We start from the raw sequence: 27,389 nt of genomic DNA, 5'->3' as shown, positions 1-27,389 counted from the left end.
TGATCGATGTTTCTCTCTCATCGATGTTTCTAACTCTCTATCTCTCTCCCTTCCTCTCTGTAAAAAATCAATAAAATATATTTTTTAAAAAAAGAAAATCTTCTCAGGTGAATTCTTGAGAAAAAGCAATTAGAGTGGAATAAAAACCATGGGAACCTAGAGGATGAGAGAGTTGTGTCAGTGTAGAAGTGTCAGAGAACCTTGGGAGTTTGGGGATAGTAGAGAAGAGGCAAGTGCAGGAGAGTTAATAAGAGTCACTGTGGGTTATGTACTTAGACTTCTTTCCCAGGCTGAGAGCTCTATGGGAGGAAAGACTGAAATTCTGCACTCTGTCACATTTCCTTAATCCAATATCACTCTGGGACACACAACTGGGCTTTGGCACTTGGGGGACGGAGGGGCAGTGCCACAGTTTTCTAAGCATAAAACAAATGAGGCATTCTTTACCTAACATTCTTACCCTTATCTACCATGTCTCTTCTCCCTAAACAGTCTCAGTGCTTTGGGATCAGGGACGGGGTGAGTGGGCAGCAGTGGGGGTGAGGGGGTTGACAGGGGATCCCATTCATGCTATTGGGAAAATAATGCTGATAAAAGTTCAGGCACAATACCTTTAGAACACTGGTTCCTTTGGTTTCTCAAACCAAAGGATGTTAAGGGCAACAGCAGTAGTGCACATGTCTGTGTCAAGGACAGCAAATCAGTAACACAAACCTCCATTTGGTCTCCCACAGATTAGAATTGAGGACTGAATCAAACTGCCAACTGTCTATACCAGAGGTCGGCAAACTCATTAGTCAACAGAGCCAAATATCAACAGTACAACGATTGAAATTTCTTTTGAGAGCCAAGTTTTTTAAACTTAAACTATATAGGTAGGCACATTGTTATTAACTTAATTAGGGTACTCCTAAGCTGGCCTTTGCTAAAAACGTCCTCAATCTGATTGAGGTACGTTTGCTGAGGTCGACCCCTTCCAACTCTCCCATCCACACTCGTCTTGTATACTTGTTTCGTCTATCTCCTTTCGTTCATCCTCTCTATTTGTCCAAACCATCTCAACATACCTAAAAAAATGTTTCATTTTATAATAATAAAGCCACCAACACAAAATAATTACAATTCTTAAATTGATGACAAAAATACCTGTAGGATTTGCAGCTGGTTGGAAAAATACAGGTAACTTTATGCTTCGAGTAGGTACTTTTGTCACCCGCGCGCGATTTGCGGACGCGACTAGCACTAACCACTGCACAATGAGACTGCTGACTGACTGGCTCACTCAACTCGTGCATGAATCATGCACGCCTCCCCTGTGCTGCGTATCCCGTGGCCCGCCTGCGCCCTGACTCCCTTCACCCGACCGACACCCCCCACTTCTTCTAACGCCACTTCTTCAAAATAGACTCGCCCAGGCCAAAAACCGACTTCTGCGCATGGGCCACGAAGTTTCAATCGCACTGTACGTGTGCGCCCGCACGTGGTATTTTGTGGAAGAGCCACACTCGAGGGGCCAAAGAGCCGCATGTGGCTCGCGAGCCGCGGTTTGCCGACCACTGGTCTATACTTATTAAAGCACCAACTTCTGGCCCTCATGTAGCGTGCCTCCGGGAGCCTGCCATTCACTGACCTGCGCACTCATTACCGTACATCCCACTGAACCTTAGACCTCTGGCCCTCAGACAAGGAGCCCTCATCTTGATTTCAACTCTTATCATTTTGACTTTTGGTATTTTCTCATATTAGATTCTTCATCAGTATTTTCCAAATGTGATGAACATTCATAATCTTGAAAAAGCAGGAAGAAATTGTTTTATCTCTTTCTTCAAAAAGAAGGCTCTTACCTGCCTGCTTGTATAGCCACAGAACAGCTGGAGAGCTCTGCTGGGGGGCACTGGCTGTGGGGTCCGGCGACCCTATTCCATAACGAGAAGCCCAGAATAAATGATTTCAGTTTATAGGTGCCAATGTTCTTTCATTAACGCAGACTCACTCCATGAGCCCTTTCTGCTAGCTCTTTCTCCTCAATGTTAAGGCATGCCTGACTCTTCCACAAAACATATAAAGATATTATCTCTGACTAATTCTCTTTCTCTTCAGAGACAGGTTTCTTGAAAAACAAAAACAAAACCAGACTTGTACTTTATATTGCTCTTCTTTCTGACCTCATATTCCTTCCTCCTCCATTGCAATCTGTCTTACACAACTTTATTGAAAATGCTCTTGCAAAGGCTGCCCGTGAACACCTGAGCATCTTGTTGCTCAATTGAACAGTGTGGTGACTGTGGGGGTGGGGAAGAGGAGAGGCACAGCAGCTAGGGGGTTGTGGTGGTGGAAGAGGGTATATGGGGGATAAGTGGGGGAAAAATAAATTCAATGGATATACTTCACCTTCTATCTTCCTGAAGCTTTGTGGAGCCTTGGATCTCACTCTCCTTGAATCTCTCTCCCTTTCTGGCTTCTATGATACCACTCCTCCCCTGCTTTCCTCATTACCTACCTGGCTCTTCTTCCTCAGTGTCCGTTGTACTCTCCTTCAGTTTATTTCTTAAATCTTGGTGTTCCAGAGGATTGCATTCTATTCCTGTTAATTTGTATTCTTTATATTCTCCATGGTTTACCTTAACTACATTTAAAGCTTCAGCTATAATCTATATGCTGATGATCTTCAAACCTACATCTCTAGCCTAGATCTTTTCACCTGAGGTTCAATCTACACATATAACTGCCTGTAGGACCTCTCTGCTCAAAGTGGTCTCATTTCTATTCCAAAATCTTGCCCTTCTTAGTGGTAATAGCATCAACCAGCTTGTCTAAGAAAAAAACTTGACAAATATCCTTGATTCTTTTTTCTCCTCCTCTCGCTATATATTCAATCAATGACTAAGACACATTTTTTTTCTTGCTTAATAATAAATCAATTTTTAAAATCTCCTGACCCCAAGCCTATTCCCATTTCATAAGTCAGGCCCTGATTTTTTCTAGCTTGTATTGCTGCAAATATATAATTGTCTGTTTCCAGTCTCCTTGTATTTTACTCCCAGTCTACATCACCCCTCGAGTGATCTTTAAGAAATGCAAATATAATCTTGCCATTTTCTTGCTCAAAAATCTTCAATGGCTGCCATAGCTTTTGTGATAAAATCCAGAGGGCCTTCCAACCTCCCACCCACCCCTACTTTACAGCTTCCTGGGTTGGACTGCTTTAGGGAAGATGGCTAGAGTGAAAGCTTAATCTCTGGCTATTTCATGCTTGGCTTCACTTTACTAAGGATGCCAATTAGTGATTTAGAGGTGAACGCACGTGCTCTGCTTGAGCTCAGGCCTGTTCCAAGCAGTCCTTGAAGAGCCTCCGGCCTTACTGTTACTAAAAACCGTGCTGACTTGAACTTGTGACCTAAAGTTAAATATCTGTGTATCCTGCTGGGCATCCCCTGAGCCAGGAAAGTGAGTTTTGGAAAGGCTTTGGTTACTTTTAAGTCCAATTTGGCCTAAATAAAGAAATATATGTTCAACTTAATAATATTTTCAATGTAATAATTTCAGACACAGATGATAGTATTTTTTCCTTCTACGCTCTCCCTTCTTATAATTGCTTTTCAGAGAGAGGTGAGTGGATCTTAACTTTTATAAAATGGGATACGAGTGCCTTCATTTTCTTGTCTTTCTCTGGCTTTAGGAATGGAAAGTAACAACAGCTGGGTGTGATCATATCAGCAGGAAACATCCTTGCTCCTGGCAGGTTCACAAATTGCTCATCTTGCCTGACATTTCAAATAGAGGGACAGAACATACATAAAACGAACAAGAAAATTAAAGGGGCTGCAGGCATGCACATATTCTACTTATAAAAGTAAGGAAGGATCAGTAAGTAAAGGATATGTAAATACCAGAAACCCACACAGGACAAGTATAAAAAATTTCACAAAGATGTGATATGGAGAAAAGAAAAGGGGAACCTATTTTCTTGTGAATAAAAAACAACACAATTTTCTAAAATGTTAATACATTCCTTTGCAGCTGTTAAGTAAAATATAGTTCATACACCATTTTCTAAAAGGTTGACAACTAGGTGGTTATCAAGGCAAACTTCCTCTTCTGTTAGTCTGTCTATAGCCTGAAAGAAATTGATTGTCAAGGGAGAAAAATCAACTCTATGCATCTTACACAAGGATGTCTTCCACCAGGGTGTGAAGGGCACTGGGATTGCGGATCAGTTTGTCAAGGAAGCTGACAATGTCAGTAAATTTTGGTCTGTGATTTCTCTCCTTCTGCCAGCAATGGAGCATCAGCTGGTGCAGAGATGCTGGACAGCCCATGGGAGCTGGAAGTCTGTAACCTTCTTCAATGGACAGAATGACCTAAAGGCAAGCATACAAAGGTTATTCTCTTACTTTGTGGGACAGATAATACATATGCTAAGTTATAATTTCTTTTTACTAGTATATAGGAAGTAAAAGCCAAAATATTTTTTTTTATATTTTTTTATTTTTCGCTTAAAGTATTACAAAGGGTATTACATAAGTGTCCTTTTTTTTTCCCCCCCGCCCTTGACAAACTCCTACCCTCCCTTACCCCCCAGTGTCTTATGTCCATTAGTTATGCTTATATGCATGCATACAAGTCCTTCGGTTGATCTCTTACTCCCCTCCCTCCTGCCCCCCAACTCACTCTCTCTGGCCTTCCCACTGCAGTTTGGCAATCAGTTTGAGGCAGCTCTGCCTCTGTATCTATTATTGTTCAAAAGTTTGTAATGGTCTTTATTATCCATGAATGAGTGAGATCATGTGGTATTTTTCCTTCATTGACTGGCTTGTTTCACTTAGCATAATGCTCTCCAGTTCCATCCATGATGTTGCAAATGGTAGGAGTTCCTTCTTTTTAACAGCAGCATAGTATTCCATCGTGTAGATGTACCACAGTTTTCTAATCCATTCATCTACTGATGGGCACTTAGGCTGTTTCCAGATCTTAGCTATGGTGAATTGTGCTGCTACGAACATCTGGTTACATATATCCTTTCTGATAGGTGTTTCTGGTTTCTTGGGATATATTCCTAGTAGTGGGATCACAGGGTCAAATGGGAGTTCCATTTCCAATTTTTTGAGGAACCTCCATACTGCCTTCCATAGTGGCTGCACCAGTCTGCATTCCCACCAGCAGTGCACAAGTGTTCCTTTTTCTCCACATCCTCTCCAGCACTTGTCGTTTGTTGATTTGTTGATGATGGCCATTCTGACAGGTGTGAGATGGTACCTCATTGTTGTTTTGATTTGCATCTCTCGGATGATTAGTGACTTTGAGCATGTTTTCATATGCCTCTTGGCTTTCTGAATGTCCTCTTTTGAAAGGTGTCTATTTAGATCCTTTGCCCATTTTTTGATTGGATTGTTTATCTTCTTTTTGTTAAGTTGTATGAGTTCCCTATAAATTTTGGAGATTAAGCCCTTATCAGATATGACGTTGGCAAATATGTTTTCCCAAGAGGTGGGTTTTCTTGTTGTTTTGTTGATGGTTTCTTTTGCTGTGCAGAAGCTTTTTATTTTGATGTAGTCCCATTTGTTCATTTTCTCTTTAGTTTCAACTGCCCTAGGAGCTGTATCAGTGAAGAAATTGTTTTGGCATATGTCTGAGATTTTGTTGCCTTTGTATTCTTCTAGAATTTTTATGGTTTCCTGTCGTACATTTAAGTCCTTTATCCATTTTGAGTTTATTCTTGTGTATGGTGTAAGTTGGTGGTCTAGTTTCATTTTCTTGCATATATCTGTCCAATTTTCCCAACACCATTTATTGAAGAGACTATCTTGGCTCCATTGTATGTTCATGCCTCCTTTGTCAAAAATTAATTGAGCATATTGGTTCGGGCTAATTTCTGGACTCTCTATTCTATTCCACTGGTCTATATGTCTGTTCTTGTGCCAGTACCAGGCAGTTTTGAGAACAGTGGCTAAAAGCCAAAATATTGGTAAATATGAAAACTACTTGTGAATTCAAATGGTCCAGACAAGGTAAATACAAAAGCTGAGAAGGAAAATTGCAAATATCCCCATACCATCCTCTAATCCCTCTGAGAGGAAAATGTGTCTTTTAAACACATGGTGTACAGAAGGGAGGTTAAGTTTCATCACAATGTCAAGAAATAGTTTTTGTGTGGTTTAGCTGGAACATCTCAAAATCCATTTAAGACATCAGAAAGTCAGCATAAGATAGATACATTTAGTGCAAACCATGTGTAACAAATGTTTTGAGTAAAATGTACTTCTGCTGAAGCACTGAATTCCTGAATAATTTTTTTGTCCTTTAATAATAAGTCCATGTGTATTCTTTTCTAGTTAACATTTCTTCTTTATTGCCTATTGAATTCCTCTTCACCTACTCCTGGCTTTCCCTTAGTCTGATGCATGATTGTAGGTCCTCTAATAACTTCTCAGATCATTTCATCTTTGGAATGTTATCAATGGCTAGCTTAAGGCCTCAGAGCAACAGGGGCATTCAGCCCCAGCTTTCTCTGGGCCAGCGCTCTCCAATAGCACTTTCTGTGATGATGAAATATTCTCTGTCCAGTATGCTAGCAATTGGTCACGTGTGGCCAAGGGGCGTTAGAGATGTGGCTAGTAGGACTTAGGAACTGAATTTTTAGTTTTAGTTTGCACTAATTAAAATTTAAAAAGGCACATGTGGCTAGTGGCTACTCTATGGGGCAGCACAGCTCTAGAGAAAGAACTCTCTTTACAGTGGTTCTCAACCTTCCTAATGCCGCGACCCTTTAGTACAGTTCCTCATGTTGTGGTGTCCCCCAATTTCATTGTTACAAATTGAACATAATTAAAGCATAGTGATTAATCACAAAACAATATGTAATTATATGTGTTTTCCGATGGTCTTAGGCGACCCCTGTGAAAGGGTTGTTCGACCCCCAAAGGGGTCGCGACCCACAGGTTGAGAACCGCTGCTTTATAAGAAGCCAAAGTTAAAAAAAAAAAAAAAGAAACCGAAGTTAAGAGCAACAGTGGATGATGAGGTTTTATTTTTATTTTTGTAATATAATCAGTAGATAAGGCAAGATATTGATTATATGGCCCACTTGGGAATTTCTTAACAATGTGTTAAAATTAACCCAGAATTTATGTAACTAATTTTTTAATGAAGCATTCATAGGTATTCATATGAGCCTTTCTTCTTATATCATCTCTTGGAGAAAGGCAAAGAAAAAGGGGTTATTTTCCTCATTTTTGGGGTGGGAAAACTGAGGGAAAGACAAATATTTAAAGACAAACACCATTCAACCTCACCCCTGCCCTCTCTTGACAACAAAAATATAAAAGTGCAAATGTTAATATTGCTAACAGAATAACTTTTATTGTAATGCCATCTGCACACGTTCTGTAATTTAAAAAAAAAAACCCACATCTTATTTTAATTTCTTTTAAAATTGACACTACTTGACATGACTCTACAATACCTGTAATTTATGCTAGAGGCAGTTTGTAAAAAGGAGCAGTAAAATGCCTCCGGGAACCTCTGAACTGCTCAGCTGTAGTTTTGTTTTGTTTTTTATAATAGGGATTTTCTCGTAATCCCATCAGTGTCTTTGTGACCAGTCAGGATACCAGCAATTTTCTATTCATTTTACATTCCACTATTGAACAGGATTTTTTCTTACCTGCTTTCTGAGTACTTTTGCTACCACCTAGGCTTGGGTTTTAAGACATTTTCAACACATTTTAGTACAATAGGATGTGTGTAAAAATGCTTGTAATACCTCAAAACTATTGTGGACAGTTTTGAAAAGTAATAAGAAAAATGGGATAGAATTCCACTATAGAAAGCCTTAAAGATCCCACTCCAAGAGAGCCACAGTTACCTAATCACAAGCGCTTAGAATAAAGTAGATGACAACTGAGGTTATATTCTGAGAAAAAAAAAATTAGCTGCCTTTACTGAGTATCTATCATGTGCTAGGCGCTTTGCATATTTTCCTTCATTTACTGCTTAAAATAACTCAGCGTGGTAGATTATTATCCCCATTCTTAAAGTTTCGATGTAGAGTGGTTAGAAAAATGGCCTGAATCCACACAGTATAGGTGGCAGATATGAAATCTGAACATAGTTCCTTTTAGCTTCCAAACATTTCCTCTGGCTATTCTGCAGAAATGCTTTTCAGTTTTCCTGATATAACATTTTCCTCCACAATTTTACATTAATTTACACAATTTTAGGGGTGATTACCATGCTGTCTTTTGTCATAGCATCTGCTAATTAGACTTCGGTGTTTTTATTTGGATCTTAAGTTTAATTTTCTGGGTAAATAAAAAATTTACTTCATAGTTTGCAAACTAATCTCTGGCTGAACAGAGTCATTTCTGAATGCTCTGAGTCTTGCACACATTTCTATTATTGCATACATTACATTGTATTGTAATTTTTCATCTGCCTTTCCTTCAAAGCTATATATACTTGAAAACAGGGATTATTTCTCTATATTTTGCGTTTTCATCATTTAGTACAGTGCCTGACACATTAATAAATGTTATTGACTTAACAAAAGTTATTAGAAGACATTTTTTGCATTTGTCTTGATAGAGGAGCAGATTCTCAGAAAACCTGGAGGCTCAAGGTACCCAAGATGGATTCACAGCACAAGCATGATAGCAACTGAATTCCTCTATGAAGGAAATATTAAAATAATGGTGCCTCAAGCAGCATTGTCCAAAATGATCTCATGCCTCACTCTGGTTTGCCTGGAGAATGAGCCAGGTGAGACTGGGGCTCTCTTTGCTCCCTGAGAGCAAGAATGGACCCAAACTCAGCCTCCTGTAATCCCAGTGGCTTTTTCTCCTGTCCAAGGGGTTACCATCTCCCAAGGGCCCTAAAGTCCTTGGCTGCTGGGGACCTGACTTTCCCAGACAACGGTAAACAGTTGACACCCAAATCTAGACTTGTTGGTGCTAAACCAGCAATTTATTCTCTTTTTATTGACAAAGTTGCTCATGCTTGTCCTGTAAGAAGAGAGAGTGTACTCTCCTGAAACCTTTACCCATAATGTGTTCAATGTGTGTCTGGTCCCAGTATGCCTTCCCATGGGGACAGTGAAGAGATTTGGGGACTCACGACTATTTTTCTTGCTGCCTCTGTTTTTTAAGTTTCCTCAGTTTTTTAAATTGTAAAATTTGTCTTGAGCACTGGTTCATGAATGTTAAGCATTAAGGGTTCCACCTTATAGGAGAATAGAAATAACAACAATAGTGACACTGACAATAATAGTAAGAGCTAGTAACAGAGCTCTTGGGACTTCCAGGTGCCAGTTCTAAATGATTTGCATGTATCAACTCCTTGAATCCTCACAATAACCCTATGAGGAAGGTACTGTTGTTATTCCCATTTTATAGACCAGGAACTTAAACATTGAGAGGTTTAATTTGCCCAAGATCACACACCTAAAAATTCTGGTTTTGAAGGTAGCCAGAGAAAAGACTCAAGCAATATGATTCACAAAAATGGTTAAAAGATGCATATTTCTAAAGAATTTTTAATTTATTCAGATATATCAGTCACTTAAATGTGCCATTGAGCATACTATGCATAAAGGTATAATGCAACGAGTAAAAAATATATCTTACTTTAGGAGATGTATGATCTAGTGAAGGAGACTGAGGAGTGAGACTGTGTTAAGTACCATGTAGGTCAGGGAGCTATGAGAGCCTGTGGGGGAACACCTGGCACAACCTTGGGATGGCTTCTCAGAGAAGGTGAGCTGAATCTTAAACAATACAGAGGGTGTCCCCTCAAAATGTATACACACTGTAACAGCTGATAGCTCAGTTTTGAAAGTGAAATGTATTTCAATAAACACTGCCTTTATAATTATTCGAAGTGTGTATACATTTCTTTGGGACACCCTATATATAAAAGATAGCACAATCAACTAGATGGGAAGAGAGGTGATTTAACCTTATCAGGGAATGAAAGTAGATTCGTTGGCTAAACAGAGTCTTCAAAGAAAGAATGGTGATATTTGAGGCTGGAAGATTAAGTAAAAATTATATTTCTTGAGATTACAAATTATTTTGCATGTTATAAACAAACATTTTGCAAAGTGGAAAAGGAATTTAGCAAGTAAATGACATTAGAGTTGCCTTTTGGAAGTTCACTCTGGCTTGCAGTGTGGAGAATGCACAGAGGGGAGGCCAGCAGGAGGCCAGTGGGAGGTTTGCAGTGATCCTGGAGAGATCAGAATGGCCTTGATGGAGACTGTGTGTTTTAAGAGACATGGACTGATTTGGCAGGAATACAGGAGTGAGTGAGATTAGATGTGGCAGTAGAGGAAGAAGATAAGAATAATTTCTAAGTTTTGGCCTTGGTCAACTGGCAAAGATAGAGGACACAGGAGGAGAAGCGATTTTGGGACTGGAGTGATGATGCGTTTAATTTTCTATGAGCTTTCTGATTTCAGATTCAAGTGACATATATTACTTTGAGAGCTTATTATGTGCTGAGTTCTGGGCCAGGTGTTTTTTAACATAGCTTAATTTATAAAGTCTCAAAATACCTTATTATTGTTTATGTACATATTATAGGTAAGAAAACTGAAGCGCAAACTGATGAACAGATTGGATTATGTAGCTAGTAATTCCTTGAAGACCAGACTAGAATTACCATCTCTGTAGCCTCTGAATCATGGCAGTGGTAGAGACAATCTGTTTAAGTCTTGAGCCACATTCCTGACTCATTCCCCTGGAATTAGATCTTAAGCCCTCTCTTACCTGCATGCTCCTGCTCTCACCTATCTGCTTATGACTTCCATTGCTGAAGCTGTAGTTCAGCTTCCTCTGCGGATTTCTCTGTCAATCATCTATAGGACATACCACTTCATAAAGTTGTCATATGCATGCCTTAGATTAATTTTGTTCAAAACTAACCCTGTTCCTCCTTTGGGATTTCTGTCCTTTGCAAAGCGTACCATGCTTCCTCTTAGTGAAATCAGGGTAAAATATGAAAATGACTACAGTGATAATTTCCGGCCTCCGCCTTCTCCCTGATTCTCAAAATTCACTTATGCTGATTCTACCACTCTCATATACTGTAAATCTGCTCCATTTTAAAGCTCCTCTCCATTTGGATCACTGTAATAGCTTTACCCTCCTAACTCATCTTTTTGTTTTGTTTTGTTTTTTGTTAATCCTCACTCAAGGATATTTTTCCATTGATTTTTTTTTTTTTGGGGGGGGGGAGAGTGAAAGAGAGAGGGAAAGACAGAGAGAAACATCAATGTTAGAGAAACACATTGATTGGTTGCCTCCTACACGAGCAACTCTCTATTCACTAAGCCAAACCGGCTAGGGCCTAACTCGTCTTCGTTTCTCCTTTTCCTCCTCCAATCATCTCCCAAGGCACACTCAAAGCAATCCTTCTGAAGAACTGTGATCGTGTCTTCCCATGTCTGAAATTCTGCAGGGGCTCACCATGATTCTGGCTCTCAGTCTTCACCCTGACCGGGTCCCATTTCCCCCTTGGCCTTGGCACTACAAAACACTTGCAGTCCCTCAGCTGGGTGAGCTGAGTGCCCCCCACAGCAACTGTTCCTTTTCCCACCTGTTCCCATCATGTAGGTCATAGGACGATGCCATGTCAAGTCAAAGACTAGAGCTCCAGTTGCCATATATGTGATTTACAAAAACTGTATTTTAGGGGCAGCTTCAGAAAACCTTAGTACTTATCTTTGTAAACATTTCTTTTGTGAGAAGTTTTATTTTATAGGTGTTTTCTGATTGCTTAATTAAGGACTGACAGGGAGCTGGGAGCATATGGGTGCTTTATCTAAAAGATTAATTGAGTTTTGTCGTTTCAGTATATGAAGGGTTGATAATTAACTAGAGAGAATTTTTTAACAGTTTGGTTTTATGACAGTTGTAGGCTGTCGTCTTTTGGAGAAGAGTTAAACAAGGTTATAACCTTATTTAAAAATGTAAGGAGAAAATTAAAATAAAGTGAAAAAATATGAAAATGACTGCAGTGATCATTTCCATGCAAGAATTAGATTAAGAAAAGGAATTAGATTCTGTCAGAAGTTATTATCTAAAACCTGGCTGGTTATTCTAAAGAGATTGGACTGGTTCCTTGTCACTGACACTGCAATTTTTAGCAGCCCAGAATCAGCATAAGGCTCAGTTGGGGCACAGGGCAGACTGTTCTGCTCTTGCTGAATCCAATGAGTTTTCCAACTGTCTTGACAGTTTCTGAGTTAAACAGGCAATGTGCACCTTCTATTAAACCAGGCAAACTAGGAGTAGACAGCCAGCAGGAAGACACTGAAACTTCCTTGAACAGGGACTGCTTGGGCTGTGCAGGGAATTGCTTTTTTTTTTTTTTTAAATAAGACTGTTAACTATCTCCAAAAGAGCAGTACATTAAATTTAGCTATTTATACTTCCTTTTAAAAGAAACTCTCTCAAAATTTTAGCAAGGATTAAAATGTACATTAGTAAATGCAATGGGAAATATTTTTATTTTCTCTCTAAATACTTATCATGGCTTTGTGGAAAACCTATAATTTCAGGCAGAAGGGGGATGGTAAAGCAGAGGGTCCCAGTATATACTTACTTTTTGTGATAACAATTACTTGTACAAATAGAATATTAGATTTATAATACAGTGATACTAAAAGCACTGGTAATGTATTTTCCTTATATACAATATAAAGATTGCATCTACATGGGCAAAAAAAGAAAAGAAAGTTTAGAAGTGATTATAAGTAAATAACATTTATAATTTTATACCTATTTTCTTATTCAATGTTTTTCAACATATATAATTTATAGTTCAGTGAAAAGCAATCAAGACACAAGAGAAATTTAAGTGTACATTAAGAAAAAGGGGGATAGCCCAGCTGATGTGGCTCAGTGGTTGAGCGTCGACCCATGAACCAGGAGGTCATGGTTTGATTCCTGGCCAGGGTTGCAGGCTCAATCCCCAATTGGAGACATGCAGGAGGCAGACGATTGATGATTCCCTCTCATCATTGATATTTCTATCTCTCTTTCCCTCTCCTTTCCTCTATCTGAAATAAATAAAAACATATTTTTAAAAAGGGAGGAGAATAGAGTAGGTTTCTATGTAAGATATAGACAGAACACACTTTTTCGAGGCTAATTTGTAATTTATAAATAATTATAGCATGGAAACTGAAGATTTCCTTTTTAACTTTAAGATAAAGACTTTCTTGAGGCCCTGGACAGGTACTCAGTTGGTTAGAACATTGTTCTAATGCCAAGGTTGTGGGTTAGATTTTAGGTCAAGGAACATAAAAGAATCAACCAATGAATGTATAAATGGATAGAACAACAAATCAATTTTTTTTCTCTCTCCCTTTATCTCTCTCTCTCTTTCTCTAAAAATCAATAAGTAAAAATCAAGCAAACAAAAAGACTTTTTAAAAATTCCTACACCTAAGACAGTTCTCAAACCTCATTTCTTTTTTTAAATTTCTTTATTGATTAAGGTATTACATATGTGTCCTTATCCCCCCGATGACCACCCCCCACCCCACCCCTGCTCATGCCCTCACCCCCTGTTGTCTGTGTCCATTGGTTAGGCTTATATGCATGCATACAAGTCCTTTGGTTGATCTCCCCCCTTACCCCCACCCTCCCCTATCCAAACCTCATTTCTGAAGTCGCAACAGAATTTCAAGAACCTATATAAAATGGAGAGTGCTTTCCTTGGTTGGTTACCAACTTTCAGATTGTTGAATGAGTGGACAAAATAGGGAATAATATGAAGTGTAGGACTCTCATAGGTTAAAAGATTATTGATGACATGATTTATCATTTGGAAAATCTTTATCCCTAACAGCTGAAGTCATACTTCTTGAGACTGAGATAACTAACACCTGTCTATGCTTCAGTGTGTAAGGAACAGGATGAGCATTAGTGAAGGAGCCATCTAAATTACATCAAAATCCTAAACTGTCACTAACAAGCTCTGTCTCCTCCTTAGTAAAGAAAAGAGAACTGGATTCAGTGCTTGCAATAGTGCATTTCATCTTAAAAAGTTATGCTTCTAGAGTCATTTAAACTGGAAGCTTCATCTGTAGGACTTCTGGTAGCATCTCTGGATCTCCAGGTTCTATAACCTTCGTGTCTACATTGGGCCTCCTTTGAAAGGACTGGTTCCCACAGAGCTCCAAGTGCAGGGAGACAAACATCCTGACAGGGCCAGAGTATCTCCTGGTAAACCAAGACTAGGAAGATTTGGGGAACCATGATATTCCTTACCATGCCAGTTCCTCTCTAATAAATTATACTTTTTCTTGAAAATATAGAGACACATTCTAAATCTATCTATTTAAAAGCATTTTTTTTTCTTTAAGAAGACAATGTTCTTAAAACTCAGGGCCATTTTCTCAAGTGCTCTCTGGGTAAAAACCAAATATTTCTTTACTGGTGCATCATTTTGATTTTAGAAAAACACCTTTAATCCATTTCCCAAACCCACTAAAAATATCTAAAAGCTATGCAAAAATAATTTATGAGTACAAAGAAAAAGGGGATTTAAAAATGCCATCTTTGTTCCAAAGAGAACAAAAGACAATAAAAATTAAAATGGTCAAAAGAGAACAAAAGATGGAATAACAATTATAACAGCAAAAGATTGTGAGTGTATTTTTCCCCAAACAGATACTGAAGGCATAATTAAATTTTTTTTTAATAAAAACATTGCTGGTATGTATACATTTTCCAGCTTTGTGGTCATTTAATATAAAAAATTCCCTTGGAAATTACACTGTGGTAATAGCATATTGGTTATTGGTTTCCTCCACTTGGAACTTTACTATTTGAATTATTTACAATGGTGACTGATTGCATCTCACAATATCCCCTATTACTCTTGCCCCGGTAGTAGACATGCATCATGCTAATGTAACTGGTATATATTTAATTAAAAGGCTGCTACTGCCTATGTACCAATAGTAGGGATTATTGAAAAACAGGGGAGAAGAAGGCCATTTTGAAAATTGCTTTGGTAGAATGCATATTAAATAAATGCAAAAATTCCCTCTGTAATATGGAAGTTGAAATAATGGGGACAGGCCTTTAGCAACTTACTGTATCTTACACAGATCATGAAACAAGGACCATCTTATATAATAAAAGCATAATATGCAAATCGACTGAACAGCAGAATGACCAGTCGCTATGACGTGCACTGACCACCAGGGGGTAGATGCTCAACGCAGGAGCTGCCCCCTGATGGTCAGTGCACTCCCACAGGGGGAGCACCGCTCAGCCAGAAGCCGGCTCATGGCTGGCGAGCCCACCGGTGGTGGCAGGAGCCTCTCCTGCCTCCGCTGCAGGCGGAAGGTAAGAATGAGGGGTCCTGGACTGTGAGAGGGCACAGGCCGGGCTGAATGACACGAATCTCATGCACAGGGCCTCTAGTTACTTAATAAAGTAGAGTTAGGACATCTAATCAGAGACAAGAACTGGAAATGACTGGACCCTGTGTCATAAAATCAGACTGCATTTCTAGGTAAGTAGATTCTGCAACTCCTCCATTCTTGGCTGAAGTAGTGACCCATAACTGAGAAAGGTTATAGAATTATTAGGACAAACAGATATGGTAAAAGGTTATTTTCTTCCTTCTTAAATTTTGAAAAAAGAATCCATTCATTTAAGATCAAAAGTTTACTTCCAACCATATCACCTACCAAAAAAAAAAGTCCTAAAGATAAACTTTAATTTTTTTCCTCAATTAAGGTTCTGAAAGCAAATTAAAGCAAAACATTTTATAAAAGCTTTTGAAAAGTAAGGAGAAATAAAAACACAAAAATATTGAGGCAGCATTATGTTTCCTAGCAAACCTCAAATGAATGTTCCCTGATAGTGGTTATCTTTTTGGGAAAAGGGACAGCTTAGTAGCATATGCTTAAATGATACCATACCCTGGAGGCATTTGCGTTTCAAATTGCTTCAAGGAGAATGTTTTTTATTTTTTTAAACATCATCACAGCAGGGAAAAACAAAACAAAACAAAACCCAAGACTTCAGTCTTGCGTTAGATCATTAGTTCGAGGCAAGTCACCTCTCATTATGTGGTGCTAGTTTTTCCCCTACATATGAGCTCTGTGGGGATTTGGTTATTTAATGTTGCCTGCTGTTCATGTTTTGCTTGCATTTTCTTCTGTTAAGTACTTTACACAGTGTAAGTGCTGGAAGATCTGCAGTGGCCTTGGTGTCCTCTTTGGAGCTTGTGTAGCTGCTAGCATTAAAATGTACTCCCATACGTAGTAAACAGCAATTATTTTGAACTTGGATGAAAATAACAAAATATTCCCCTGCAATACCTTAAAAAGAAAAAAATGTTGGGAAACAGCAAGAAGTTGTATACCTTCAGTGTGCCTGTGACATGTTTCTGTAATTGGCTAAATATGTTGATCATTAGAATCTGATTTTAAGCTACCGCCTTAATTATTTTTAAGATATTCAATATATGTGGTACATTCTATAAAATTTTAACATCAAGACACAAAATACTGCCAAAAAGATTTATAGTTCCAAAACTATAGTGAGTCAATCACATTCTTTTGCTAATAGGAAACAATGAAACCAGAGTGGCACACAGAATTAAAGATGCTTTGATCTCATTACGTAGAACTTCTGTGGCATGGAGACGCCTTTGAAAACTAGACTTCTCATGCACTAGTAAGCGGGGGCATGAACTTCACTTCTATCATTAACTAGCTAGTAAGTTTGGGTAAGTTACTTAAACTTTCTAGACAGTCTCAGTTCTTTCATCTAGTAATCATATGAATAACAGTATCTATCTTAGACAATTATTTTGAAGATTAAATGAGCTAATAATCTAAAATGCTTGGCTCATAATAAGCAAGTTGTGATGATTATCACTGGTTAAACACTGTCTATGTACAAGGTGTGCTACATACACTATCTCTAATCCTTTCAAATCCTTCAGGTGAGTGTTTTGAATCCCATTATAAACAATATCTCAGAAAACTTAAGCCACTTGCCTAAGATTACATGGCCAGTAAATTGTGGAGCTGGGATTTGAACACAGATCTTTTTAGCTCTAAAGCAGTGGCTCTTAACTGGGAGTGATTTTTTGTACCCCGTCCCCAACTGGGCAATGCCTGGGGACAATTCTGGTTGGCATGACTTGGAGGCTGCTACTGGCATCTAGTGGGTAGAGGCTGGGATGCTGCTAAACATCCTACAAATGCACAGCACAGCCCCCAACAACAAAAAATTATTCAGCCCAACACATCCATAGTTCTGAGGTTGAGAAACCCTCCTCCAAAGCTCTCATGACCTTTCCAATACACCTGTTACCTCACTAGAATAGCTAACAATTTGGGGCCTTTTAATACTGCAATAATGAAAGTTGCTCTTGAAAACAATGTACACTGAAAATGGACAACATCGTATATCTCTGGCACACTACTGCTTTCCTTTGGGGACTTCCTCCCTCACTACATGAGATTTTGGGGAAATTGCCGATCACAGTGCTGCCCCCACCTCTGAACGCACAGGCTGGTACATAAACTCAGTCATAATACCCATTTCCTGGCCTGGGGCAGGATTGGGCAGGGCCTAACAGAGCCAACCAGAATTTTCTGGTATCAGTACATACATTTTCACAGACAGAAGGTCTCATTTTGCTGAGGTTGTTGAGCTGAATGCTGAGCTCTGGAGCGTAAAGAAGAATAAAGCAAAGAAGACCTTTGCAGCAGGAGAAAATGAGGTCAACGGACCCAGAAAAGCACTAAAAATCTGCATGATTCCTGAGACGGAGCACTGCTGAACTACCTTCTTAGTCTCACACCTGGAAAAAATTTATTTTTACTTAAGTTAGCTTGGGCTGAGTCTCTGTCATTTATAATCAAAAGAATCCTGCATAATAGAGTATGCATGCTTTTTTGGCATATATTTTAAAAAATAGCAATGCTGATTCACACACTATTGTCTCTATTTAAAAAAGGTAGAAGGCATGAGGTCTCCGCTTGAGAAGTGTACACTCTGCTCGGTGATAGGGAAAAGACTTATAAATGCCAGAACTTCATCTCCTCATCTACATACTGGGCTCCTTGAGAGTGAGGCCTGTGTTTTCTAATTCTCCATCTCCAACCCACATGCACACCTGACCCCGTGACTGGCATCCATTTAATAAGAACTGCTGGATGGCTAAGCTGTTATGGTTGTGAGGCCTTCTAAGGACTAGTCCAGTGCACTCTATTTTCTCATTTCCTTTCCTTATAATACCACTGACCTTTGGGAAACATTATACTATTTCGCTAAAACAGATTCTGCAAACTCAGAATTGTTCATAGTAATAAAATATGCCACAGTCTGCAGAAAGGAGGGACTCTTTCATCAAAGCTACCTGAAATTTTCTAACCTCACTTAAGATCATAAAACATGTTAACATGCCATATTTAGTTAAGCCCATAGCTCAAACTCACCAAACTGTAGTAAAAATATAAAATACTCAAACAGAACATAGTTGAATTTTTATTGTTTAAAACATTACTTTCTTTATTTAAAATGAACATTGGTTGCAGAATGTCAAACATAAAAAGAAAAACAAAACAACAAACAAACAAACAAAACAAAAATAGTTCTTAGTACTTTCCTTTAGTCTTGTATCCATCCCCCACCCTTCACCTCAGAACTTTTGTTCTCCTGATTTTCACATTCTTGCTTGAATGTATTTTGGTAACCACTCAAATACCACGAAGACAGCCACCTGACCCCCTACCTGGTCCTCGAACAACAACCAAGCTCTAGGTGGAGAGAGTTCAACCTTGCGACATGGACATTGGCAATCCTGAGTGAATGAGAATGGGCTTAATGTCGGGAGTCTATTCCTGGCTGCAGTAGCTTCTTCTGGTTCCAGATATAGGCTTTATGGGCAAATGAGGTTTAGGAGACAGAACTGCTCTCTAAATGGTCATCTTGGCTATAGTTCATCTATACACAGGGCCAGGATGGCTGGGTAAAGTCTTGGGCAAGATCCAGGAAGGAAGGGGTTGACAACAGGGTTTGGACTATTCTAGGCAAAATTTACATGGCGGTTTAAGTTGGAAACCACACATTTGGGCTTTTTCTCTCAGAGGCTGCTCTCCTAAAAAGCATATCTGTTTTGTCTGGTATCTTCACTTGTACCTGCTCTGCTCTGTGGCACTCCTATCTCATTCTTAACACCTCGACAGAGATTCAGAAATGTCCTAAATTTCTGAAAAGAACAATTTGAATCATTCCGTTGCTGAGATAAGTATGTTAACTATTTCTGCAGAGATTATAAAATAATAGTATGTAATATCCCTGTTAAGAGGAATATTACAAATAATTTAACTCAGTCTTTTTACTGTATTTATTGGTTATGAAACTCAGGCACTTTGAAAAGTTAAGTGACTTTCATGGTTGATTTATGGTCTCCATAATGATGGCCCTAGTTTCTAAATCTCTGGTATAATGTACCCCAGGTGGTAAGAGATAATCCGTGGGCAGAAAAATAATAGAAGTTCTCTTTATGTTTATTTGTGTCATTCTATTATAAGAATGACTATTTATGAATGTCTAATAAGAATGACTATGACTTTTAAGATTATAAAGGAATGAATTTTATGAATGCATTTTATAATATATATGATATATTTAAAATCAACCCCCCAGCATTTCTTATCCCACTTTCTTGTCTCCCCCCCGCCTTGATTATCCTGTTACACACTATATCTTCTACTTATTACTTGTTTACAGTCTGTCTCCCTCTCCCTATAAGGTAAGCTCCATAAGGGCAAGAAGTTACTGGTCCTTCATGGGGAGCTACATGGACTATAAACCAAACCACCATGAAAGAAGCAGCTATTTCCTCTCCCTTTTTATTCTAGAAGTTTATTAGCATTGTCTTCCAAGATCACTGTTAAATCACTTACGATGCAATTCTATGGAAATCATGTCGCTTCTCTATGCCTTATTTTCATAATCAAGTTGGACTTGGGTGGGACTAGATAATATATTTTTAAAAAATATGTTTTTATTGATTTTTTTTTTTAAAGAGAGAGGAAGGATTAGGGATAGAGAGATAGAAACATTGATGAGAGAGAAACCTCATCAATCGGCTGCCTCCTTCACATCCCCTACTGGGGATTGAGCCTGCAACCCCAGACATGTGCCTTGACCAGGAATTGAATCATGACCTCTTGGTTCCTGGGCTGATGCTCAACCATTGAGCACACCGGCTGGGTTGGATCAGTGATGGTGAACCTTTTGAGCTCGGCGTGTCAGCATTTTGAAAAACCCTAACTTAACTCTGGTGCCGTGTCACATATAGAAATTTTTTGATATTTGCAACCATAGTAAAACATATTTTTGATATTTATTTTATATATTTAAATGCCACTTAACAAAGAAAAATCAACCAAAAAAATGAGTTCGCATGTCACCTCTGACACGCGTGTCACAGATTCGCCATCACTGGACTAGATAATCTTTTTGGCCCCTTCCAGGTGTAACATTGTTTTCTGTTGTATCTCTAGTTCTTGAAGCAGAATATACTTAAATGAATAAATGATTATATTAGTACAGCAGTTCTTGTATACAATATGCAAGTAAATATGCACATGTCAGCTGTGAATGCTGAAGAATTTTTTACTGGTAAGGGTATATTTATGGTAGAGTTTGGAGCCTTAATTTTTCATGTTAAGTCTGTCAGGAAACTGGTTAAAACAAGGACCAAATGGGGCGCCATTCCGTAAGATACTTGAAGTGAGGGCTCTCCTGTGCAGTGAGGACTTTAACTCATCTGAAGGAGGATGTTTTATTCTGGAGATTTGCTTGAAAGGCCTATTTTAGCCGTGTGAAAGTAGAACAAGTAAGCAAGCATGATCTGGGGTTAGAGTAGAGCAGGAGCTATGGTGACTGAATCCAGGGCTTCCATTACCTTGGATAAGTAGTTAAGAATAAAAATGAGTTCCTTCTGGGACTGAAGAGGCAAGTTTTGGTATCTGAGATTCAGTTTTTAAGAAAAGCTGGAGAGATAGTTATAAGCTGCCCTAAACAACACCCAGTGGCAGGGAAAAGTAGTGAGTTCCTTCACTTAAAGTTCCCTGAAGAATAGTAGATAGACATTAGGCAAATGACCTGGATCCAAAGTCCAAGCAATGGGAGTGGAGCAGAGGTTGCTGGCTATGGGGCAGATGCCCTGCAGGGCCCAGCCACGCTGTCTTTGTGTGTTGATGATGTGCTTTGGAGAGTGATGACAGAGCAGTGCATATGACCTCAAATCTGCTGCCTAGACCTGGCATTCTCCACAGAGTCAGCAGGCACCCACAGGACTGAGCAGGGCTCAGCTTTGAAAGTAGCACTCTATGGCAGGGAGAAGCAATAGCCATGGTGAGCTAGCCACAGATAAACTCTGTGGCTGAATAAATTATTATTATTTTTTAAAAATATTGTTGAAAGTATTACATAGGTCCTCCTTTTCTTCCCATTAGCCTCTTCCAGCCCGCTCCCGTAACCCCCTCACACCCTCACTACCCATTGTCTGTGTCCACAGGTTATGCATATATGCATACAAGTTCATTGGTTGATCTCTTCCCACCCACACTCCCCTGCCTATCCTCTGAGGTTCAACAGTCTGTTCATGTTTCTGGGTCTATTTTTCATCACCAGTTTATTTGGTTCATTAGATTCCACTTATGAGTGAGATCATGGGGTACTTATCTTTCTCTGACTGGCTTATTTCACTCAGCATAATACTCTCCAGGTCCATCCATGCTGTTGTAAAGGATAAGAGTTCTTTCTTTTTATTGCTGCGTAGTATTCCATTGTTTAAATGTACCAACTGAATAAGTTCTTACGATACTTGGACAACTTGAAGTTGGGAAGGAACAATGAGGTGTGGAGGGGTTGCTCAAGGAACTGACTATAGAAAAGGAAGGAGATGTGAGTGTGCTTAGGGATCTTCTATATCTCCATTGTCTTTGTTCTCGCCTTTGAACACTCAGAACCCCATTAAAGGCGGTTTTCCATTGCCACTGCCTCAGAAACCACTGGATACTTTGAGAAAGTAGGATATTAATATATATTTTCAGTTCTGACAGCACACTTATTTGCATTGTCTGGGTACTTGCATTTTCTGACTACTGTCTCTATCACTCTGGATAGGTCACAGAGGTCAAATGTGTGTTAACCATCCTACTCTGTATTAACCACTAAGGTAATTTTTATAGATAAAACAGAAACAAAACAGAATGTATAAAGGGTCATGTACATATCTTAAAAGAACCATACCAGGTGACATATATTGATGGTACAGTGCCTGAGAACATTCAATTTTTTTCTACTAAGCAATATGTAGTCTGAGATACTTTGCTGTTTACAGTGGCACATTCAATTGCCCTAAGGAAGAAATAAAAGATAAACACTACTCTTCCTTTTTCGTTACTTGCAGGTGTAAAGCAGAATAAACACGGTTATGCCACATTAGAATAACATGCGTGGAAGTCCGAGCTGTGGGGTGCAGATCATGGACTCACATGGCAAAGCCCATCAGCTGGGCCCTCTGACACCAAATACAGCTCAGAGAGAAAAGTTACTTAGCTTTTCAATCTCAGCCACAGGCCTAGTCTGAGTGAGGGCAAAAGGCACATTTCTCCCTCAATGCTGATGTGTTTATACTCACAAACTGGCAGCTCAACTACTACCGGTGGCACTTACATCTTGGTTAGACATCTCCCAATACGGTCTCTCTCCGTAGGACATGACCTCCCACATGACGATGCCATAGCTCCATGCATCACTGGCGGAGGAGAATTTTCTGTAGGCAATCGCTTCTGGGGCTGTCCACCTGATGGGGATTTTCCCACCCTGGAAAACACATTGGAGATTTCTCAGCTGGCTCGCAAGAATGTTAAAAACAAAACGGCATTCCAATTAAATACCTTTTGTTAGAAAGACCTAAAATAAATACTGGGTGATATAGTGTTGGCATTTAAGTAAAAATAAAAAGAAAATCAGAATAATGTTAATATCTCAGAAATAGTCTTCCTATAATAGTTATTCAGTGGAAACAGCTTTAATGGGAAATAAGTCACACTTCAGAAATATTTTATTTCACTCATTAGGAAAATTTATTTTCATTTTAGATTCACACAATTAAACTATCATGCCATTTGAAGATAGTTCCAGAATCTGGAATCCAGATTATAGGACATTAAAGCTAAATATCATTCAACACTCATTAAACATTATATTGCATGTATTAATAATAATGATAATAAGTTCTAACTTAATTAAAGACAAATGGTTAAATACAGAACTGAGACATTCTCTACCAATTCAATGTTTATCAGAATTTTATTTCCTTCCCTTTTCATTTTCATCTGCTGTGAAAATGTGATTAAAGTAAAAAAAAAATCCTTTAACATTATACAAAAGCACATGAGAAGGATGATCCTTCTTTATAACACTTTTAGGCTAGTTCATACTTTTGATCTTCAACGTTCAAGTTAACATCTGAAGATATTAAAGAGATTAAATTGCATGAATTTAATCTATACTATTTGAGTATTAAAGTTGGCTATTGTGTTATACTTATTTTTATCAACATTTATTGCATTTTATCTCTTGAAACACTCTATAAATCCCCTTTTTACTATAACGACAATTAAACAATTCATTTATTAGATTTACAATCTTTGAAATCTTTGCAGCTCTGAACAGAAAGTAGAGCGGACGAGAGCGACCCTGACGCCACTAGATGGCGGAAGAGAACAACGAGCGGCTCCCAGACGGCAGTCTCACCGCGGAGAGGGCTTCTGTTCCCAGCAAATGATCGGACAGTCAGAACCACCATAATGAGATGGTTTCATCATTATCAGCACTTCCATCTGACCGCCCACTGTGCGCAAAGTCTGGTGTTAGGCCGAGTGGGGGTGGAAGGAAATAAAGGGGCATTGTTTGGCCCTTGAGGAATTTAGACCTAACATCTTTCAGGTGAAGCCATTAATCGGGTCATCTAATCCCTACTTACTTAGTAACCTAAACACTACTTACTTGAAGAGAAAAGCGATTCAGCCGAAATAGGAACAATTAGGTTTCACCAGGCAAATGCGAGCATTAACGGGACCTTCATTTTAGAGAACTGTAGCAAGGACTTGTTAGTAGGAACCTTGGGGAAAATACCTTGAATTCAATCACCAGATTTTACAGGTGAGTAGACTGAGTCCAGGGTTCCCAGGTTTAGAGATTCCTCCCGGCAGTAGTAAGCAGAAGATCTCTAGGAATGCCCCTCCTAGTGGTATTATGGGGCATTGATATAAACATGTAAATATTTCAGCACCGCAGAAAAGTTGGGACAAACTAACTTTATTGTTTAACACTGAATATCCATAACCATGTATTATAGTAGTAAAATAGAAGGGAGTCTGAAACCTGGGGTTTGCACGCTCTGGCGCAGCACCAAATTAAGACCAGGAAATTAAATTTATAAAGTTGGTGATAGTAGTTTAAGAGGGTGGTGGTGGGGGGGGGAAGGGATTTGCAAGGGGAGGATTCGTTCTTGAACCCAAAATAGAGTTGTCAGATAAAATATAGGACCCACAGTTAATTTGAATTTCAGATAAATAACAAATGTTATTTTTAGTATAAGCATTACCTATGATAAAATATACTTTTTTGGTGTGTATGTCCTAAATATTGCATGAGACAGATTTGTACTGAAAATATTCATTGTTTATCTGAAATTCAAATTTAACTGGGCACCCTATATTTTTATTTACTAAACCTGGCAATCCTAACACAGAGCATGAAAAGAATTCAGAAGTGGGAACACTGTCAGGGATCCAGCAGAACATGAGCAGTGCTCTGAAAAGACCGTGTGGTCTGTCCTTCAGGAGGAGACAAGGACACAGACGCACTTGTGCCCCAGCACTACAGCAGCCTTTGTTTATTGCGTGCTTGTGGCTGACGCGCCTCCGTCTTGTGGCTCTGCCTTTTGAAGCCACTTAAGTCTGCCTCAGGCTTGTGGAAGCCACACTTGCGGAGAATAAAGGCCAAATCTGTAGATTTGACCTCAGAACAGATGCAAGAGATCAGTCTCATCTGGCATTTCTGACTCTGGGTCTTTCCTTGTCTCTTCTGGCAAACAGTATGTGAATTGTTAGTCTGCCGGGCTGATCCTTTGCTAAATCTCTGTGTGCTGCGTTAAGATAGGCTAAAAAACATAGCTAAGGGCTATTTCATGTGCGTTCATAAATGATATCTCATATAAATGATTTACATGTAAGTTTATATTTCATATTACTTGATATGATATATGAACGATAATTTTACCACTTTCCTTCCTAAGATTTTATTTTCTTCCTCAAGGGCAAGGTATTATAGAATGTTTAATGAATAGCATTGCTAGCCTCGGAATTCGTAGGTTGAAGCCTTAACTCCCAACGTGACTGTATTTACAGATAGGGCCTTTGAAGAGGTAATTAAAGTTAAATGAGGTCACAAGGGTGGGCCCTAATCCAGCATGATTGATGAAGATGAAGAGACCACAGAGGTGTGCAGGTACAGGGAAAAGGCCATGAGAGGACACAGCAAGAAGATGGCCAGTACATCTTTATTTCAAATTCTAGTCCAGTGTCGTCTTGTAATGGAAAGTGTGAGCTAGAATAAATCTTAAAACAAAGTCTGAAAAATTGGCACAGAAATTTTGATATAGGAGATACAATTCTAATTAACAAAAATTCATGGTCATATGAATCTGACAGTATGCATACAATGGAATAATTCTGAATATATATGGGATGGAGATAGGAAGTATTTAAATCTCTTTTTCTAATGGGAGGCTATATACTGGATATAGTTTATATCTAAGTGCAAGATGAATAAGAAAGGAAGAGGTCATTAAGATTACTGCATGATCTCTATCCCCTTCCTCCTCCTCCTCCTCCTCCTCCTCCTCCTAGTTCTCCTCCTCCTCCTTTTCTTTAAATTGAATATATGAACTTTGTGGCTTAATCTCATCTACCCATTTTTGCCCATGATCTTGAATCATAGACAGAGGTAAAACACTAAGGTACTTTTTTCTCAAAGCACTAATCACCAGATGTCTCAGGTTTCAGGAATGAACAAATAGTACTTTAGATTGAAATCACAATCATTCGAACGTTGCATCTTGCTTTACCATATGCCAGGGGTGGCAAACTTTTTGACTCGAGGGCCACAATGGGTTCTTAAACTGGACTGGAGGGCTGGAACAAAAGCATGGATGGAGTGTTTGTGTGAACTAATATAAATTCAAAGTAAACATCATTACATAAAAGGGTACGGTCTTTTTTATTTTAGTTTTATTCATTTCAAACGGGCCGGATCCGTAGTTTGCCCACGGCTGCCATATGCTTATGAGAAAAAAAAGGTTACCAAAGATGCTGATCAAAATGACTGAATGTAACTCAAAAGACTTCTTACTTACTAATATCTCCCTTATACTGCAAGGTTAATTACTTAGGATATGCAAGAGAAACAGGAAGCAAACTAGATTGCCACTGAAAAAGTTGTTAGCAAACCTTTTTTTTCTGTTTCTCAAATCATATTCTGGACTGTTGTCTAATAAATAGGTAATGAGGTTGTAGCAGGAAAAGTGCTGAAGAGGGAACCAGGAGCCTGTATGCTGTAAACCCTACACCCCAGGAGTGGAGTTGTATTATAGGCATATTTAATTAACATCTGAGTTTTAGAATCGAATCCTCTAATCTTTAACAGAGGACACAATCAATTGAAATATAGTGGTTCAATACTGAACCCAGATGAAAAATTCCATTGAGAAACAAGAACACAAAAATAAATCTCTTCATTTCTCATTCACTGGAGTTGATGGTTATCTTAAAGGCAACAGGTTTGAATAGACAACAATCTCCTTGCAGATTGTCCTTTTTAAATTTCCTCAGTTTATCTCCGTGGTACATAAGAATTACAGTACAGAAAACATACATACTATGGTAAAAGATTAATTTAAGGAATTTCTAATGACAATTTTGATTAAATATTTTTCTTTACGAGCTGCATATTCTAGGTAGAGCTACCACTAAGTAGTTGTATGCACAAGTTCATACAAATAAGTTGTGTAAACTTGGGCAAGTCTTAACTCTGGGTCTTATGTTTCAGACCAGCAAAGTGAGAGGATTTGAATAAAATGGTAAACTATCATCCTATGTAATAAAAGGCTAATATGCAAATAGACCAAACTGCGGAACAACCGAAACAATTGAACAACCCGTTTACTATGACATAGTAACCGGTGCGCTGACTACCCAGGGGAATGTGCGCGGGACATGGTGGGTGTTGGGTGGTGGCCGGAATGGTGGAGCATGTGAGTGA

The 27,389-nt window shown here is 38.8% G+C and overlaps 1 protein-coding gene across 1 annotated transcript in view; it reads right to left on the bottom strand.

Annotated features, from left to right (window-relative positions):
• LOC102423914 (ephrin type-A receptor 6) overlaps positions 1-27,389 on the bottom strand; it is a gene marked incomplete at its 5' end in the record, with an annotated part of 354,481 nt that overhangs the window by 15,908 nt on the left and 311,184 nt on the right. Inside the window, 2 exons of the mRNA XM_023762099.1 lie at positions 4,168-4,361; positions 22,734-22,883. Of these exons, the coding sequence (XP_023617867.1) occupies positions 4,168-4,361; positions 22,734-22,883 (344 nt within the window). The remainder of the gene's footprint in view (positions 1-4,167; positions 4,362-22,733; positions 22,884-27,389) is intronic.

This window comes from Myotis lucifugus, unplaced genomic scaffold (genome assembly GCF_000147115.1).
Source record: "Myotis lucifugus unplaced genomic scaffold, Myoluc2.0 scaffold_231, whole genome shotgun sequence".
NCBI classification, from domain to species: Eukaryota; Metazoa; Chordata; class Mammalia; order Chiroptera; family Vespertilionidae; genus Myotis; species Myotis lucifugus.
The sequence above is the reverse complement of the archived record's forward strand: the minus strand, read 5'-3'. Positions and strand labels throughout refer to the sequence as shown.